This window comes from Corvus kubaryi, unplaced genomic scaffold (genome assembly GCF_017639235.1).
Source record: "Corvus kubaryi isolate FWS band 111438036 unplaced genomic scaffold, C.kubaryi_AGA036_p1.0 72, whole genome shotgun sequence".
Taxonomy (NCBI): domain Eukaryota; kingdom Metazoa; phylum Chordata; class Aves; order Passeriformes; family Corvidae; genus Corvus; species Corvus kubaryi.
In genome coordinates, this window is record NW_024582060.1 from 739,327 (window position 1) to 759,716 (window position 20,390).

A 20,390-nucleotide genomic window follows, 5' to 3' on the forward strand; every position below is an offset into this window, starting at 1 on the left:
CAGCTCGCATACCAATTTTAATTTCATGTCTCTGTGCATTTCTCAATGATCTTTGAGTGCTGACATAGAATTACTTCAACATCTGCTTTAAAAAGTGGCTGGCTCCTGTTAGAAACCTTTGCAGGCTCTGAGCACACATTTCAGGATTGGTATTCCATCTGTTCTTTTTGCTGCCTCTACTGTAGTCATACCTACAGAGCATTAAAATTTAGAATCTTGCTCTTACAGAGGAATTGGGGCTTGGATATAGCGTAGGGAAGGTTGTACCTTCGGGTGCCACTGGATGAAGTATGGTGTGGTTCACTGATCTAAACGATGGTTCAGCCATGGTCTGAACAGGTGACAGATGAGAAGAACTACTCAGGAAAAGAGTAGCACACTGTTTTTTCTCGGCATCATGGACATCTTAAAGTGGGAATCACCAGGGTCAGAATACCCTGCTTGCTACTGTACAGTGGAGATGATCATAAAATTCAGAAAAAACCCTTGTTTTCAATCTCAGTCCTATTAATGCAAGCTCCTGAAACTCAGGAGCACAGTGAGAAACAGAGTGAGGTCTGAGACTCACTGTGGCTGTCTGAGTATTTAAATGATTTCCCTATAGTTTGGAAATATTCTGAATGCTAAGGCTGTCATTACAGAATTCAAGATTCTAAAAAAGGCTTAAGATGAGATTTATATTAAATATTACTTCATTTATTGCGCTTATTTTGGTAGTAATTTGAGCTACTAAGGGATGGATTTTCCTTAGAAATTTGGACTTATACATGTTTCATGTATGGCCAGACCCATTAAGAACAGAGACATAGAATGTTATTTACAGCTACTGGAAAACTCTGTGAAGACAAATCAGGGGTTCCCAACACAGTTCTTCATCTAGTGTTCTTACAGTGAAGGATTTGAAGTCTTGTGTGTGGTATCCACCTGGAGAGAGGTACCTGTGGCCCCTGTGCCTGGGGGGGGCTGTTGTGTTCAGGGTGTGCTTATGGTGCTGAAGCTTCAGGGGCAGCTGGGTGAGCCCGCTGTGGCAGGAGGGACTTGCCTGAGCTGCCCTGTCAGGTTTAACCTGCCATATGCAGTTAAAGACATGGCAGTCCATTCCTGTGAAAGCAGTTAGGTTAACCCAGGGTTAGGACAACACCATCCAAGACACAAAATTCAGGAGAAGGGGTGTCAGCACCTCAGTAGCTGTTTGCCTGCTCATTTCTGTGTACTGAGAAGGTCCTGAGCTGACTCTGTTGAAGTTGGCATCACCTGACTCCCACAGACCTCAATTCTTGTTGCTGTGGGAGGATGCCATGCATAAACTGAGCTGACATGAATAAACAAGTGCAGTGTTCTGCCAGGAATAGTGCTAAGGTGATGATTGTGTGTCCTGCCAGCCTTTGAAAATACTTTTGAAAGTGTTTTCTATGGTTTCCTAGGCAAGGACCTCACACAAATAAAACCAGGAATGCAATTTACCCCAAACCATAAGCTAATATAGAGTTCAAAGAGAATAATCAATCAGAAAATTGAAAGCATTCTGTGGATAAACTTCTATTTGCAGATGTTCTCTTTTCACTTAATACTGTGCTGTAGGCATCTGGACTGTCTCAAATATTTTGCAACACAACTGTTGAGAGCATTTGGATTTTCTTGTGAAGGAGATTTTCAGTTTCCCTTCAAGAATTAATAAAAGTGACCCTTAGCTTTAATATCAAAGATTCCCAGAGAAGACCATACCTAATCAATCTATAAAACTGTGTTTTTTGAAAAAAGACAAAGCCTGATCCACCTGCTAAACCTTTCATTGCAAACACTAGCTGTCCTATAAATCATATTTGGGTATGACTTGGTACTCCAATATCCCTGCAGACTACACTCCATGCCCCACTTGCTGGGTGAGAGGTCAGGAATGTATTTTAATAACGTATGTGTAAGTGAGGAGGCTCCAGGGGCAGAGGTGGCAGCGGGGCTGCAGCGCTGATGGGGAGAGCAGGGCAGCTCCTTTCCCCACAGGCAAGTGCTTACTGCTCTGTGTGAAAGGAGTCAGACAAAACAGCAACGGGGTCTGTGTGTCACACACTGGAAATGCAGGGCCTCACAGACTACTTTTCCATTAGCAACTCAAAATGAAATGGAATTACATGTTAAAATAACATGCTAAAACCAAACGTTGCTCAAAATGCCATAAGGATAATGAGTTCCTAAATTCTTAGCCCAGCTGGGGTTGTCCAGCGGTTGTCATCTTTTCACTTCGTCCCTCTGCTAGTCTATGCTGTGCAGAAGGAGCAAGAAATTCATTGATCAGCCTGTTCACTGTGTGTGACTGATGTCCTGTAATGGATTCAGCTAACAGGAACCAAATCTGATACTGTCAAATACGATTAGCAGCCAACTGGCAGGTTTGAGCTCTGTCTGAATGCCGAGCGGATAGGGGTCAGTGGGTTTCTTTTGGCATCGTGAGCAGGTTGGTGGTGTTGGATTTCGTATTCCACAATGGTCTCTGAGATTAGTCTGTGCTCTCTGGTGACCTTATTCTTCTCATCAAATTTATATTCAGGTAGCTCTGATTCCTTCTCCCATTTCCTTTGTCTTGTGAGCTCTGTTTCACATATGGAAGAGAAATGCAGAAGGAAAAGCAAAAGATGCTCAACATGCAGTTTTGAAGTGTGAGGTCACCACAGAGTTTCCAGAGTGTGTTTCTAAATTCACTCAGGCCATGGGAGCTCTAAGTGTGTTTGTGTGTCCAAATTGCACCCACAGTATCCTGTACTGTGTCATTTGTTCAATTTTACCTTTAATATAAAACTGCATGCTGCAGAAAACATGTTATATTTAAACTATTGCTTTGCTTTTTAAACCAAAATATTCTTAGCCATCCTAAGGTAACCTCTTTCCAGTTTTGATCTGCAGTGGCTGCAAAGAGCTCTGCTTTCATTACCTTCAGGCTCAGCTACTATTGTGATTAAAACTTAGAATATAAAGTGACTGTCTAGTACAAGGGGTCAATGTTTATTCTCTGAATATTAGTAATGTTTCAAGTAAAAGGGTCAGTTTCCCTGCATGTGACAGAACTTCTCAGCAGCACATTATGTTGTCTTCTACTTTGAGGAGAAAAATTTCAGTATTGTATGATACAAGCCTGAGTTATGTGAGAAGTATGATTTGAGGTTTTCCAAGAAGGAGCATTATTCTCATATAGTTTGGGAAGAACGTGGTTGATTATTTTTACTGTTTAGTCTCCTGTCACTTGTAATAACTGTTTTATCCCAATATTATGTATGTTGAATTCTTAAAAAAGTGGTGTTAGATTTCTGAATCTATTTGTACTATTTCTCCTGTGGAAGTGTAGTTTAACTTTTCTAACTTTCCTTCAGTGCTAAACAAAGCTTGTCCTGCATTTCTGAACCCAGGTGGATGCGTTGCGGTTACGTCTGGAAGAGAAGGAGACTATGCTGAACAAGAAGACAAAGCAGATTCAGGAGATGGCAGAGGAGAAGGGGACTCAAGCAGGCGAGATCCATGACCTCAAGGACATGCTGGAGGTGAAGGAACGCAAAGTTAATGTTCTTCAGAAGAAGGTGAGATTGGAGAGCTCTAAGTCAGATAAACACCTCTGGTGCATCTCGATTCCCAAGGCTGTCAAAAAGTCTGAACTAGAATTTGCATTCTGGAGATTAATGTTCGAGTCCATTGATGCAATGGGAATATGATGAAGGATGAATTTCAGTTTGAATTTTTGACAAAAAAAGTAGAATTCAAAACAGAGGTTGTTGCCTTTCAGTGATTGCTTGTGCTGCTTCTGCTTCCATTTTAGTATTACCAGTGGCTGAGGCATTTTTATGAGGGCACATCATCTGAAAAATCAATCCTTTCACACCTAGCAGCACCTTACCAAAGCCACGCTGATTTGAAGCACAGGGCACTGGCTGGCTATGACTTCAGTATGTGACTAAATGAATGAGGGGTTATACCAGTAGAAGCAGCCAGGATGATTTCTCTGTAACCTACTTGGAAAGTTTGGGAAGAACTTTGTGTAACTTCTGTTAGAAATGCTGTTTTTTTCATAATTAATATTTCTTGGGAACTGCTAGAATAGGATAATCAGGCTATCCTTCATATCTCTCTGGATAAGAAAATGCAGACCTTATCAGTGAACTGGTGGAGGTCTGGGTGAAAAAAAATGTAGACCCTGTCAGACAAATTAGAGAGGTTTCCCAGAGGGCATGGAGTCCTAGAGCAATGGATGTCATTATGGATGATTGTTGGCAAATTGCACACACAGAATATCCCAGTTTTCCTCTACACAGGGTAAAAAGAGAGAAATGTTATTTTGCAATAAATTTTAATTTGAAGAATATTTTTTTCTCTGTATCTTTAGAGAAGCTGTTCTTGGAGCTCTTATTCAATGCATTAGGCTGTGGATGTGGGGTTTTTTGTTGCATTGTTTTCCTAGACCTTTAAACAATTCTGTGGAGTTCTTGTGATATTAATAGTTCAGAATATTGATTAATTTCTGATGCCTGGCCAATGCCTTTTCTTCTTGCCTATAGCCATAAATCATGAGGGCTTAGGTCATGTTCAGCTCTGTTACAGTAAACATCATGTGGGAATTCAAGTTCAGGCATGGACTTTAGCCACAAATAAGTCATTAATAATTCTAGAGTAGAGCCCTAATTCCCAGTCTTCACAGTCTCATTTTTTTGACTGTTCATCCTTTTAGAAACACAAATTTCTGACTTTTGTGCTGTGTTTCTTTTTGTTTTACAAAATTGGCCATGCACCCACCAGACACAGATTGGGATCCCAGCTGAATGTTTAACCAGGAGGTGGGGAATCTGACATTTGTGTAAATGTTAAATGTCACTGAGGTTGGTTTATTTCCACCTACTCTTACACTGGTTTTTCCCACGTTTTCTTGCTCCACTTGACACTTGAGAATGATCTTTCATTAGATCATTTATAGGCAGCTAAAGGTTCTGTTTTTACCCGTTTTTTAATACTTGTTTTTTTGAGACCACTGTAATGCATATTGAGACAGTTTCATCTTGTGTCTTCACACATCTGACCTGTTTCTTCAGGACCATTCCCTGCTGCTTTCAAGTGAAAGCACCTGGTGTCTTCAGACTGGAAAGAAAGGACCAGGCTTTTAGGTGTGAAGGCTTTGAGGTCCTGTTCTCCGAGATAGCTCCACTGAGATAACACTACCATAACAAACTGCAGTTTGTGGTGTTCTCTAAAGCTGTCTCTGAACTTCTTAAACAAGAACAAAACAAAAAAACCCATCGAAACAAACCACTATAAAATGCTTTGGGCTGAAAGGGACCTTAAAGCCCATCCAGTTCCAATCCCCCCTGCCATGGGCAGGGACACCTTCCACTATCCTGGGTTGCTCCAAGCCCCATCCAGCCTGGCATTGAATGCTTCCAGGGATGGAGCATCCACAGCTTCTCTGGGCAAGCTGTTCCATGTAAAAGCCATATAACTTATCTGTAGAAAAACATATATTTCCTGCTGCTAACTAGAATCACATGCAGAGATTTGAATTTGCTTTAGCTGGAGGCATTTCCTTTAACATGAACAGTTAAATTGTGCGGGTTGTAAATTCAAAGATTATTTTTTGTTTCTGTAACTAGCTAAACTAGAATATTCTTGTGGAGCATCCAGGTGACAATTCTTTTATCTGAGATTTGTAGTGCAATATGGAATTACTTTTTATTTTTTGTATAGCCTGGGGTAAATAACTAGAAATTCAGGCCTTTAAAGTTCAAGGATTGATGTCTTTAACTCAGATTTTTAGTTACCTGTCTAGACCTGGAATTGAAGACTAGGTGTGGGATTTTCTATAGTTAGGGCTTTGCATTTTCTTGTTCTCTTTAAAATTTTTCCACAGAAAAGCAGAGCTTGAGAATATACCTAAGGAAGGACTGGTCTGATTTTTTAATATGTATTACTGTGGAAGTTATGAGAACTTGCATGAAATCTGTTTCAGGTGCTAGAGAAAAACTATGAATTCTCGTTGTTATCTGGTATGTATGGCTGTCCTTTTATGACTGCACACATAGCTATTTCTGCCCTCTGTCTGGAACCTCAGAAGCCTGTAGCTCCTCTCATATAAATATTTGTCTCTTAATCCTTGTAAACTGTGATTTATTTTTTCTGTTTTCGCATTTCTGGAGTGCATCTTATTAAAGTGCACATCTTGATTTGTGCCTTATCCAAGTGCCATCTTTCAGACCTTCCAGGACTGTTCAGAATTTTATTGCCATAAAAAAAAAAAAAAATGGAGTCTTTAAACCTTTACCTCCATGCACAATAGTCTTTTTATTCCTCGCTCTGGTTACAAACTGGTATGGTCAGACAGATCAGGCTTTAGTCTTACATTCTAGTTGAAGACCTGAAGGTACAGCTTGAAGTGTCTTCAGAGGTCCTAGATATTATAGATAGTGGTTTGTCTGGGTTTTTCTTTTGCTGGCTTAGTTATCTGATAGTAAATGTTTGTTTTAAGTTTATTGACATGATTTAAATGGTGCTCAGGCATTTTAAGTGAATACAGTGGAAGATCGCGAAAGGCACGTGGTACAAAAAGTGCTTTTCTTGTATAGTGTTCATTAATGTTTTTCTGTGGAAATAATATGTATTTGGAAGCAGCAGTCATGAGAAGGAACAGGGTAAAGGTGTTGGCATGTTGAAGGAATTTAACCAAATTAAGAATTGGATTAGTAGACACTATCCAGTCAGTTTTCACCAAGTACTCTTCCCTCAGCAGGTACTCAGATATTTTTGAGGTTGGATTCTAATCAACTAAATTTTGCACACTAATATTTTTTAAGGCTAGGCACAAAGAAAATTGGTAGCAAAAGCTAAAGTGATAAAGATCTGAAAAGAACAGAATTTATTAAAAAATCGTTAACTTGCCTAACATGGCCACTTAAGAAGAGTTGTTTGCTTCTTTTGAAATTTAGAGATTGCCTGTACTAGAATGTAGCCACAGTCAGATGGGTATTTGGACCTCATAATTTTTTTATTTTCTGTGACTGTTTTAGATGTGTAATCACCTATTCTGGTGACCATGACAAGGAATTGTTTGGCATGGTGCCCAAAACTGTGCTATCCTAAATTGCTGCTGTTGAAACAAAAAATTACTTAAAATGCACCCTTTATTTTTGGGTCTCTGTTTGGATTTATTAACAGACCACCTCATGGTTTGCGTTCTGAACCGTTACCGTGGTTGCGTTGGTTAAAGGAGGTGAACTATAAAGAATACTCTTTAGTCATCCAAAAGTCAAGGTGAAGAAAGAATGAAAGTTTACTGGTTGGTTAGAGTTCAGTTAAAAGACACGGAAGAAGATTATGAACAACAAAGATCTGAAAAATTAACATGACAATTGGCATCATTACTGATACCCAGTAGGCACCAAAATACATTTTCCAGGTTGCTGAGGAAACCACATGCTTCACATTTTAAATCCTGGAGTCTTTCCAGTTCTAAACTCCTATAGTGATGCTGCTTGGTAGTACCTTTATTTTAGACAATAGAAGTAGGGCAAATACTAGAAATTTGGAGACTTTGGCTTTATGTCTGAAAATTTAATGCAAAATCTTAGTTTTATAGAGCTTCAGGATTATTTTTTTCTCATTTCATTGAAAATAGATCTTGCATAAAATCTCATTTAATGTTGTTAGAACTCAAGGCCAGGCGAGAGTGTCTTTGAAAATGAAGTAGGGACCATGCTGGGCAAATTTGAAATCTGAATCTGAAAAACATTAAATGGTGCTTCATTACTCTTTTTGCTACATCTGGCTATCTATGCTGGTAGACAAGGATGAAAAGAAATTAGGGGAAAAAAAAAAAAAATCAGTATTTTGCAATCAAAGCATTTTAGGGAAATAGCATTTGGGACAAAAGATAAGTAATAGTACACTGAAAGAAAAAAAAAACCCAAACCAGGGAATCAATCACCTCTTGCTTTGGGGGTAGGTCATGTTTTGTCTTGGGGAGGGGGGTTAACACTCCCTTCTTTGTGCAATGCAGCTGCAGGCAAATAAAATGCAAGTTTTAGTGTCTGGGCATAGCAGTGTTTCTGGCAGCTCCCCATGCTCTGTGTGATAATTGACCTGTGATAAAGGAAGAGCACAGATTCATTTTTTTCGTTGGTGGCTGTGCTGACTTGTTTAGTTAGGATTTGGGAAGGTTTCCAATGCTCCTGCACTTTTGAATAAGAAACGTTGCCTTTCTCCGCAGGACATTAATGTTCTCTGCTTTTCAGAAAACTTAGGAATCAGAATAAATATCTTATGCTTAATGGTGAGAAATATCATGTGGCAGGAGAGAGGGGCTGCAAATGAAATGTGTAACTCAGTTGTTTAAAATCAGTAGTGCTCATAGTTACTACAACAGCAGTGTTCGTTTAGGATTCCTAACCTTGAAGGGCAGTGTTTGTACTTCAAAGTTTATTTTCTGTCTATTCCCTCTTCTCTGAAGTAGGTTTACCTACTCAAACAGCTCCTCTGCTCCAACCTGGAGGAGATGAGAGAGCTCAGAGAAGGAACTGCATTTCCAAACATCTAATTCAGTTTATGCGAGTTTCATCCAAGGTGTGACCTGAACTTGCCTACCAAGCGAGTGAATATATGGTTTTCTAAGAATTCATAAAATGCAGGCTGGACTTGGAGAGATCCCTTTGAGCCTCTCTACGATGGCATTTAGTGCTTAGAAGTCCCACAGTGTCCGCACTGTAGGCAATGGCTTGGTCATACTTGCAGCGTGTCCGGGTCTCCATCTGTGCCAGCTGCAGGGCAAGGAATAACTTGGCAGCAAAGGGCACAGACTGTCCCAGCAAAGATGGGCTGCATATTCATCTTTACAAAGTGTGTGTGCATGTGCCCTCCTATTTCAGACTGGGTAATTTTTTGCTTCTGTAACATTCCTGTGGGCAAGCTTATTCTCTGCTTTTAATGTGCTTGAATCATGAACATTTAAGGAGGAGCACCATGTAGGCCCAGCTCATCAGCCCAGATTCTGCAGGGAGGTAAAGGTGGATGTGCTGGACTTTCTGCTCAGCTAGAATTGATGAAAGAGGTACTCTTCTTCAGGAGCTCTGTGGCTTATCCAGCCCAATTACAAGAGTATTTCTCTAAGTCTCTCTCTGTCAGAAAGAGCTGTACTTCTGCTCTTGTTACTCCAGGTCTCAAGTCATGCCACTGTATGGGTTCTAAACCCAGTTCAGAGATTTCAAATGCCACAAAAAAGAACAATCATCCCTGCAGGCTTGTGTCAGCTTCGTTATTAAACCTGACAGACGTGACCTCGAAGATGTGTCCTGGAATGTCATGGGGAACTTGTGTCTCTGTGTCCCTGAAGGGATATCAGACCTCCTCTGCTGCTGCTTTTTCTTTCATTCAGACCTTTCTGTTACAGGCTTGCTGACGACCACTGAACAAAACAAAATTGAAATTTGTGCCTTTTAGAAATTTCTAGAAGCTGTTCTGGCTTACTGGTTACCCTTTGACTCCAAGATGCTACAGTAGCTTCTCTTTTCACCAGTATACTCTCAGAATTGCTTTACCATGTGAGGTGGGATTTTTAGATAATAGTATTATCTTCAGTTAGAGGAATAATAGGAAAAATTAGACAGGCTTTTAATCCCTCATCTCTCTCAAAATACTAGTTGTGGTAGCAATGAAAGTGCCAAAGAAGACTGAAAAGGCTTCATTAAGTGAGTTCAAATTCAGCATAATTATCCTGTGAGGTTTTTTTCATTTCTGCCATCCAGGTAGGAGATTAGTTGTTTAATTTCCACGTGGAAAACTAGGGCACAACACAGACTTTATTTTCATTTTACAGTGAGCCACGACCACTTTGAAAGTAGGATTCTTACCCTTCCATTTTGATGTTCCAGTTCTCTGACAACCCATTAAGACCTTTCAGAGTAATTGCAGCCCAGCTCAGGTGGCGTGGTGTGTTGTTGGTTTTTTTTTCCTTCCTTGAGTAAGATGATATTAGGGCAGGAGAATAGCACAGTTTCTTCATATCACTTTTCAGCTCCTTGCTAGTTTAGTTTTAAAGGTGGCTTATTACCATATAGAGCTTGTTACAGCAGCTTCAGGTAGATCCCAAAGATTCGGTGTCTTTGATTCTTTTGAGCCATATATAATAACGTACATTTTTCTGATTTGGAATATGGATCCTAAAAGGTCCACAGGCTTAGCTTGAAGACAGTATTTTCCATGGCAGATAGTCCATAGTTTGCAGGTGCTGGTAGAGGTGACAGTGTGTTCTCCAGGAATATACTATTTATGCTATTACAGTAATTTTTAGTGCACAGTTATGACTGCTACTGCAGCATCTATGGCAGACAAACCTACTGGATTCAAAATAAGGTTTTATGCCTGCCTATGTTATAATTTAGAATTTTAAGTGGAGAATGTGCTTCTTTATTTTTATATTGCCACTTTTTTTGGTGCATTTTGTGATAGCACAATAAAAATTATTATATGTAGCATATGTACCTATATTCCCAGATGTATGCCAATATTCTTTTATAAAATCAAATGTTGCTCTGTGTGCCAAATAGCAAGTCAATTTCCTATTTTGAGAACTAATGTAAGGAATGCTCTCTCCATTTATATGGATGATGTTAAAGAATCTTGCCTGTTGACTTTAGTAACTAAAGTGCTTGATTGTTTTTTTTTCTGAAGTAATCCTTGTAGATAAGGAGGCTCACACAAAGAAAGAAAACAGGCCCATGAGGTTAACGATGTTGGTTCTGTGGTTCAGCTATTGTAGCTGGATAAAGCAGGGTTTTAACTGATGCACACTGCTGTAACAGTGTCACACAAGACTGATAGCAACAGCCCAGTCACAAGAAAACTCCATTGGAGTTTCTGGTATTATCTGAAACCACAACTCAGCAAATCTGTCATATATGGAAGGAACTTTTTTAGTATCCCTCAGAGAGGAGCAGTCACTTTAATATTATGTCCTTTTTGGGCCTTGAGATAACCTCTTGATTGGCAAGACAGGACATTACTCATTGGCAGGGGGACTGACAAATTTGGGTTTCTTGAAGGGATCTGGGAAGACAGCCAACTCTGGGGCCCCTTGCCTTCATTCTGAATTAAACGTGTAGTTTTTCTGGCAAGATAAAGCTAATAAGCTTTGTTGGTGTATTCACTGTCATGCAAGACAAACACAAACTGCCCTATGATTGAAGAGGAAGGAAAACCAAGGGTGTGTCCCATTTTTGAGGTTGCTTACATCAGTCTTCCTCACATGGCTTTTCACTGCTCTCTGGGTTGCAAGGCTTCAGAATTTCCAGCGCTTTGGTCACCAGGCGTTTTCTGCCCCTGGGGGTTTTGTCTGAGCTGTGTCTGGAACAGACATTAGTGATGGTGTTACTCAACTTAGGGATCTTCACTAGAACAAGGAAGGAATAATTTTTCAGTTTAAATCAATAGTTTCCTGGATTCAGGAGTGCATTTTGAACCCACTAGGCTGCACAGTCTTCAAAGCAGGGTCTCTGCACAATATTTATACAGTCATTAGGACTGTCATAAGGCACAAGTGTATAAACAGCTTTCAAATCTATGATTTCAGCCAAAGGATAAGAAAACTGGTCAGCATGGAGTAGTGTCAGCAGAAGAAACTAAGGTTCCTTTGTCTCAGAATAGCATGCACTTGATACTTAGGATGCTCCTCTTCATGATGAAGAGGTTCCAGCGAATGATGGTACTAATTTCAGACATTAGGTTCTTAAAATTTTGGGGGGTCTATGAGTATGGATCACTAACTAATGTGAGAGTTTGATATTTAGTCACCTATCATTGTGTTCTGAAGTAATTCTGTAAGAGCAATGATAACTAAATACTGAAAAATACACACACACATTCATGTTTAGTATTTACAGCATGACTTCCTAATCCCTCCCTATTCATCACTCCATATCCTTTCTAGGAGAATGAAGCAGGACAATCACAGTTCACTGGCCATGTTTTACACTGGGATTAGAAGCATCCCTCCTTTCCGGAGCTCTTCCCTCAGGGTTAGAACAGTTTTAGTCTACAGTGTATCTTTGATCATAATAAATCAATGATTTGGGCAAAGTAATTCAGTGTCTGAATCGTAATTTAATTTAAAATCTTTGTTCAAGTTGTACAGCTTTCTGCTTGAGTGATCCTGAATGATAATGTAAATGGAGTTTAGTTTGCTGTGAGGATTTCCTTTATAATCTACATTAAATCCCATGTTCCCATCCTGCCCATTGGTCTGCCTCAGTGGTTGGTCTTTTCTGCTCCCTGATTTCCATTCTTGGCTATCTCAGTGCTCTGAGGAGTTAAGAGTTTCCTCTCTTTGTGTCTTTTCTTGCCCCCTTTTTTTCTGCACTGAGGGTGTGATATGTAGCACTGTACTGTGTGTCTCTAAGCAGGGGGCTATCAGTATTACAGTATCCTTACTCTGTGTAGAACCAAAACCAAAATCTCAAGCAAGTCAGGAAAACATCATCAGTATTGCTGAGTAAAGGAGATCAAGTTGCCATAGGATGAAGACAGTCTATTTCACAATAAGTATCAATGAAATACAGCACATGGTTTATCCAAGTAAAGAAGTTTCATTGTTAGTGTGGAAACTTTTTCACTTTACACTTCTAAAATGTTACTTTAAGTGTTAACCTTGTGAACCTTGAGATGTTCTAAAAGCAGTGTCGAAACTTGTTAGTTTTATTCTGCTTCTTACAAAATAGAGTATCAGATCTAACTTAACAATTCCTAGGTCCAATTTTCCCCCTAGTTTTATCAGCCTTGCACAGTAAAGTACTTTTGGTTTTCCTTTTTTTGAACATTTGGGAACCATCAATATGAAATTACTCCAATTTCTGGTATTTGTGTTCTCTCTGTAATGAACTTTCCTAAGTCAAATCTGTGCACATTTTTGTCAAAGCCTATTCAGAGACTTGGAACAGGAGTGAGTAAATGTCCCCAGAATAGTTGGGTTTTTAATCCTTTTGTGTTTGGTAGGTCGTAGGAGTAAAACTTTGGAAAACACAGTCTTAGAGACTGCTTCATAATGTCAGGACACAGCTGAAAGGAGAATTACCATGATGTTATTCTGCATGGTTAGGCCAGAATTTTAACAAAATGGATGTTATTCTTAATTAGATTGGGAAATTAATTACCAGATGATTTCAATTATAGTTCTCAGTATAATGACATTTTAGTATAAATGAAATAAATGAGTAATACCTAAACTTCATTGAAGAGGAGAAACAGAGTTTAAACTTTTTTTTTTTTTTTTTTGCTATTTATGATAGCAGTGTTTTGTTTTGAATTCCATGTGGGAATGAAAGTATCACACTCAAGTTGGAACCAACAAATTGTCCTAAAGAACAACCAAGGTTGAAATCTTAGCAGTGGATAATGGCTGCAGTCTCTTACCTGATGAATACCAACAAAAGGGGTCACCCAGAGAAGCTCTAAGATAAACCAGTGATAGAGAATTTTCAATGGATTATGTAATTAACCATGTGTAACCAACCAACTGGCTCACATATTGCTGAATCAAATATCTTATGAGCAGGTTTTACACCTCTGTAATTTGACTGCATTTTACATGAAGTGTTGTCCATTCATATTAATATCTGTATGCATTGAGACACAGCCACTATCAGTGGGCCAGGAAGAATGCCTCAGGTCAGACCCCTGCCTTGTACTGACCAGCATCCATGGAAGGATTTTGTGGTTCAAAGGCTCTGCTTTTAACTGGGTTAGGCTATTGATACTGTTGAACCTCCTCAGAATGAAGCAACTCCTCAACTAAATTTAACTGGTTTACAGCTGTTTAAGGATGTGAGTCATTGCTAATGTGTAATATTTTCTAGGCAGTGCTTTGGAACTGAGACAACGCTTAAGAACAACATATACATTAGCTCCCCTGAAAATGTGAATTTCGGGACATTTACCAACTCAAAAATCAGTTTTAACTCTTGGGGTCCTAATTTTTATTTTTTTTTCCGCCTGATTTGAATTGTGCTGGAGTGTCTTTAGAAGCTTGTAAGGAAAATGCCTCTCAGTATCAGTTTTCAGAAATAGCAAACTTTAGTGACAGGATTGTGTTAGATTTGAAGGAAATTCAAGCTATTTATTAGCAGAAGAGAAGGATTGCAAACATGATATTAACATTTTGACAATATGATTTGAAAGATCTGGTTTAAATACTGCTTGTTATAGGGAATGTGACAGTAAAAAAGAAAAAACCTTTGCTATTCCGAAGGTACTAGAATTACAATTCACTTTATGGTGACTGTTCTTAGTTCTGCTTTGCAGTGATCTGTCAGCAAACTGGTGCTACCAGAGGTTGGCTGGGTATGCAAAAGAAAGGAGGACAAAGGAAAACGAAGGGATAGAAATAGATGTCCTTAGAGATTATTTACGTAAACATAGATTAACTGTTTTTCTGGCTGGTATAAATCTACTCACAAAGCACCCTTGTATGAAAAGGCAATGGAAAGAGAATAGTCTGTTGGATCAATGTCAATTCTTTGTTGCTCCTTTACTGGAGGTACAAAAAAATTAACTGTCTATACAAGTTAGGTCAATTTTTCTTGAATCAGCACTTCTTCCTGCACACCATTCTTTTCTCAAGTCAACCAGATTGCAAGCTTAGGTCAAGAATAAAGCATTAATTTCATGAAGTGTCCTGCAATTCCTAGATTTTTTTTTTCCTCTGTCTGCAAGTTGCTTCCTTTTGAAGCAGTAGCAATGTGCCTGTTTGTGATCCATATATTTATTTGACAATTAAGGTTTTGCTTTAAGTAGAAATCACAAAAGTAAGTTCTTTGTCCTTTCTAAGCTGCATAGCAACAAAATACTTTATTTGAAAGCTAAACACTGGAGAGCTTTATGCTAATTTCAAAGGACTTTTTGCAGATTGGAGATCACAAGAGTAAAAATGACAAAAGGATTTTATTACCTGGAAAAGCAAACAACTTTGTTGGTTTTTCTTTTTTTAATTGGGAGCTCATTTGACTTTCAACTGGGCCCTGTGTAGCAGTTCATCAGGATGATTGTGTAAGATATGCCAGAATGCTGGAGTTCAGCCATTTTAAATTCACTTTTAGTCCTGTCCTCCTCTATGCTCACCTCACCCTTTCTAGCCTGGTTCTTTTTGTTAAGGCACCTTTATGTTCCTTTGTTAGCCCATGTAAGACTCCCTGTACCAGTTCAAGGTGTTACAAAATTCTACTATTTTAAATTCAGCAACATCAGGACATTTCCAAAGTGCACAGTATTCCAGTGTGATGTTGCAAAGACAGTAATGTTCCAGGTAAGCAGCAAAGTAGAAGAGCAGTAAAAAGAAAACTTTATTGGGAAGCAGAATAAAAGTTAATCCAGTCTTCCCTGGGATGGTTTTTGGTATGATGGTTCAAGAACAAGAATCTCTGAATATTACTTGACAACAATGTGACCATGTTCATGTTGGTTGGATCTAAAAGTAAAAAAAGCATACTGAGTGCAGCTGAACTTTGGAAGGAACCCTGATTAGCATTTGCCAAAATTTTACTGAAAAAATGGAAAATGGTTTTGATCTGTCCTGAACTTTAAAACAACTTAAAAATCTCACCCTTGTGAGAAGTCATGCTTTGCCTAAAGCTTTGCATTGTTGCTAGTCTTGGGAATTTAACCTTTAAAATTAATAGCAGGAACATTATTTCAGTGTAATGATTCAGTACAGTAATAGGAGTGCTATTCACTTGTGTGACAGACCTTCCTTCTCACACTCACAGGATTTGTAATGCTAAATTAAATGCAGATTTTTGCAATCCATGCAGGACTCTTCTAGTGGTACTTCTGCAGGATTTGCAATAGGAAGACAATTATAATGGTGAGGTTTTCAGTGTGACACTGATAAAACTGGAGCTTAATCTCAGAAGTCTGACCAGATACCTGCTTACAGACTTCCATTATCTTCTCCAAACATGGCTTTCAGAAATACAGTAGTGATTATAAATCCAGTAGTACAGCTTTTGTGAACAGTCTCCAAGGACTTAAGGTGATCTCTCAGTAACCTCTTACCCTTTCCCCTGAAGCAGTATTTTTTAAAATGGTTTTTATGTGATCATGTCTGTTTTAATTGTTATGTTGTCATTTTGATTTTGATGCAAGCCCATATTTTTCAGCTTCTCAAATACTGTGGGACTCCAGCAATTCAAGTATGACTGTAGGCTCTCCAATTTTTATTATTATATTAGTAATTTTACTTTAAAGGGAGTGGCATGTCTCCACCTAGACAGAGCTATAGCTGTTCTATCATCACGTGCCTGGCTTACTCACCCACTCTCCCTTCCAAAAATGCTTCTTTTGTCCTCATGTTAATGTTCCTGATGTGGAAAGAAACATTTCTGCCTGTGATAGGTGATAATCCATCATCTCCTTGTGGTCATCGACCCTGGTGCTGGGGTGACCAATAGTGCCTTTACAAAACCAATGAAGAACTGTTTGGAAAGGTAACATCTTATGTGAAGTTGTTGTTTATTTGGATGGCTGTGCCACAGGAATGGAACAGAAACCTTCTGAAACCCATCTGATTATTGAGATCCTATTTACAGTGCTGCTCCCCCCAGAGGAAAGCTAGGATCAAAAAAGTGGAAGGCTACACAGAACCCTGAGATACTCTTTTGCACATCTGCTCCTATACTACACTGAAGGAATACTGTCAAGTGTTAAATTGATTGTGGAAGAGGTTTAATGACCAGTTCACAAACCCACTTCATTTATTCAGAAGTCACTGATAGAATAGAAATTGTTTTTGAAGTGTTCAATTTCCTCATGCCCCAGGACATGGCAAGAGGGTGGATGCTGTCTCTGAGGAAGAATTTCTTGGCTGAAGCATGATATGCAGGATCCTCTAACTAGAGGAATCTGGGAATCTAGTGGCCTTGATGGATATTTAACTAGATGTGTTTTGTTTGAATCCCTGGGCTGTTTTTAATTTGCATCTGCGTGGGCTTTTCACTGAGTCTGTATTTGCAAGAAGTAGAATGCTTCCTTGCCTTTGGAGCAGAATGCCAGAGGAAGCTTCCCTGCCTCTGCTCCTGTGCGTCAGGGCTGGGAGGCAAAATAATTAGTTCCACACAACTAAGAATAAATCACCCAAGCTGAAACATGATAGTGCCTGACAACTGGTAATGTTGGAGAAAACATTCCAGTAAATCATTATTGACGAGAAAATCGGTGTGCAGAGCAGATGATTCCAGTGTAGCCTGGTGTACCTTTACACTACGGATAGCGTTGCTAACTTAGCCACAGACTGCTGTCTTTAGCCCGCAAAATAAGTAAATATAGCAAGAAAAAAGATTGTTAATAATGAAAAATAGTATATACTTTTTATTTCTGGTTTTTGGCTTTTTTACAAATATGGTACAGTAATACATATATATACACACACACACATATATATATATTCCTTAGGTTTGTGGAACATTTCAGAGGAGATTCGTCATCTCTGAGTATTTCAAGAGTAAACAGTGCTCATTCAATCCTTGTGCCTCTCTGTGTTCCACAGGGCTTGGAGATTCCATCAAGGTTTATTATACCTTTTCTTTGGTAGAAAAGAGGCCCTGTTTTGGTTACCTGTTTCATTTTCATCAGTTATTTGAGAATTTGTTCAGAATTGCTTTTTTTTTTTTTTTGGGTTTTGTTTTGTTTTGTTTTTTTTGTTAGGACTGTATTGTGTATTCTTTTTTGAACGGATTCTCAAACTACTTGCAAGGACATAAGAGCAAATTTCTTCATTAATGAACTATATGGACAGAGTGCAGACCATTTGCTTTCTTCAGATTATATCACTGTGGAGAGCTTATACTTATTATTTGGAACAGTATTGCAGATTTAGGAGAAAAATGGAATAAAGGCAATTTATTGTTGAGTGTGATTTCATAGGGAAATTTTGCATCTATTATTACAGAACTATTTCAGTTTTGACCCATTAAGCCAGTTCCAGTTTTCTGTAGTCTAAGGGCCAGGTCCTTCAGTTATCTGACCCTGCAAAAGGCACAGCTGGAGCTACAGTGGGGTTTTTAGGTAGTGCCTAGATATGACTTGGAATATTTTGGCATACCTGCTGTTCCCTCAGTGATAACAAACCCCATCATTCATTGTTCCAGACTGAAAAATATGCAGAGAGACTGAAAGAACAGACAGGTTCACACTTCATACATGTTTTTGGTTTGGGTGTATTTTAATCCCAGGGGGTGCAGTTGCAGCAGGGAGGTGCAGCAGTCATACATAGTGCTGTCATCCAGCTGTCATCTTGCTCTGGTCACAGCAAACAGTGGGACTGAAACATGAAAATGCACACTGGGCTTGTGCAAATAATGCTTGTGCTGCCTTGGTAAGCACCTTAATACATGCTGAAGCTGAATTATTTAGCTGCCTCTTGTGTATGGTTTGCTCAGAGCAGAAAGCCACTCTGCACTGTCCCCTCTTCAGCCAGTCAGAGCCTTTGGCGAGAATGTTTCTCCTCCAGAAGTAAACACGAGTCTAAGAATAGCTCAGCCTTCTTTGTAGTATATTTTCATGGTTGGCTGTCTAAACAGCCAGGCTGTCTAGACAGCTGATGACACTGGGAGCTGCTGAAGTCAAAAGCAGCTACTCTTGGGCAGGTTGCCTCCTCGACAGCCCTGTGTGTGGGCACCTGAACTTTTCAGTAAGAGCTAGTGGGACTCTGTCTGAAGCTCCATGGGCTGCAAGTGTATGCTAACAAGGCATTAAACAACAGATATCAGTGTATCAAAAGGGAATTTTCAATTCTTACAGTTTTTTCTGACTGACATGAAATGTCTCTGGTTATGGTTTTTTTGGTGCTCTTTGATTTTGTTTTCTAATGTCATTTGTGTTGTGCCCAAATTCAGTTTTGAGCATAACTTGGACGCCTGATACTTCTTTTTCTAACAGAAATTAGCGGCAAAGATAAACCAATCCCCATGTCCTACCGTGTTCCAGATGTAATTTCAATAGAGATGGCAAAATAGTAGTGTACGAGTCTACAGAGCCATTTGCTCTGTAATCACAGAAACTCCATTTTTCCAGGGTTGAAGAATAAAACCTGAGTATAGTTGCTGTATTTCCTGTAACCAGGCAGCTGCTAACTGCTGTTCAAGAGGTGAAACAAAAGGCTAGTTAATGCTTTAATTTATCAACATGAATACGGTGCTAGGTGGCCTTTAGGGTTGTCTGGTTGCAGTATTTCTTACAAATGTCTTTGAAAGAGCATCTTGCTACAAGTGTTTTGGAGTCGGGTACCTTACATGCCACGTGTCATTCATTAGTTTATGATGTGCATTTGCTGATGCCAGAACAACTTGTCAGAACAACACAAAAAGGAAGCAACTGAGAAATCTATGTACACTTTACTCCTCTGTTGATAAATTTGTTTTTGATGGGTTATCATCATGTTAATGTGTCTGTTTCTTTTGATGCATAATTATATGCATAAAAGGGGGTTGGCATTAGGTCTTCTCAGTGTATCAAAAGATATATTCAGAACTGATAAATAGATGGAATTTTACACCTACAGAAAACAAGGCTGAGACATTTTCTACCGAGGGAATGGCACTTTGTGATAGTCCATCACATAGCAAGCCACCATGTAAGATGAACAAGCAACTTGCCAGTGTGGCAAAAAATATGATGGTACCAAAGAAAATGCTTAAAACAATACTTACTTCTTCAGAACTTTTTAATTATCACGTGCTTTTTTTAGTTTACATATGCAGTAAGGTTTTTGTCAGCTTCTTTCCTTCCTTGATGTGTTTCTTTGCTAATGTGTTGATCATCCTTCTGTGACACAGTGTCCAACATCCTCAGAAATTTGGAACAATAGCTTTTCATTATGTTATTCTTGTGACTTACTGTTCAGACTTTCTGGCTCTGAATTTCTTCCTGATAGTTGGAAAGATTACCAATTTCTTGGTTTTTTGATGGTTTTGGTTACAGTACTTGATGTTTTGAGGTGGGATTGTAAGAATTAGACCTCATTTGCTGTAAGAATCATTTTAATCATTTAATATATCCTGAGATGATTTTGGATGGTTTTGCTTTGTGTTGTCTTTAAAATTTACTCCTTTTCTTCAAGATTGAAAATCTTCAAGAACAGCTGAGAGACAAGGAGAAGCAGATGAGCAGCTTAAAGGATCGAGTGAAATCCTTGCAGGCCGACACCACGAACACTGACACTGCCTTGACCACGCTGGAAGAAGCGCTGGCAGAGAAGGTGGGTGCGGAGAGCCCGGGCGGTGCCCTCGGGAGCGGCTCCGCTGCCGGTGCCCGGTGCGCGGGCGGTGCCCGGTGCGTGGGCGGTGCCCGGTGCGGGGGCGGTGCGCGGTGCGGGGGCGGTGCGCGGTGTGGCA

General features: G+C 39.3%; 1 protein-coding gene across 12 annotated transcripts in view; it reads left to right on the forward strand.

Annotated features, from left to right (window-relative positions):
* Positions 1-20,390, forward strand: part of ERC1 (ELKS/RAB6-interacting/CAST family member 1) — a 281,550-nt gene that overhangs the window by 82,841 nt on the left and 178,319 nt on the right. For all 12 annotated transcript variants that reach the window (XM_042050358.1, XM_042050357.1, XM_042050360.1 and 9 more), the window contains 2 exons: positions 3,399-3,566; positions 20,117-20,254. In XM_042050358.1, the coding sequence (XP_041906292.1) occupies positions 3,399-3,566; positions 20,117-20,254 (306 nt within the window). The remainder of the gene's footprint in view (positions 1-3,398; positions 3,567-20,116; positions 20,255-20,390) is intronic.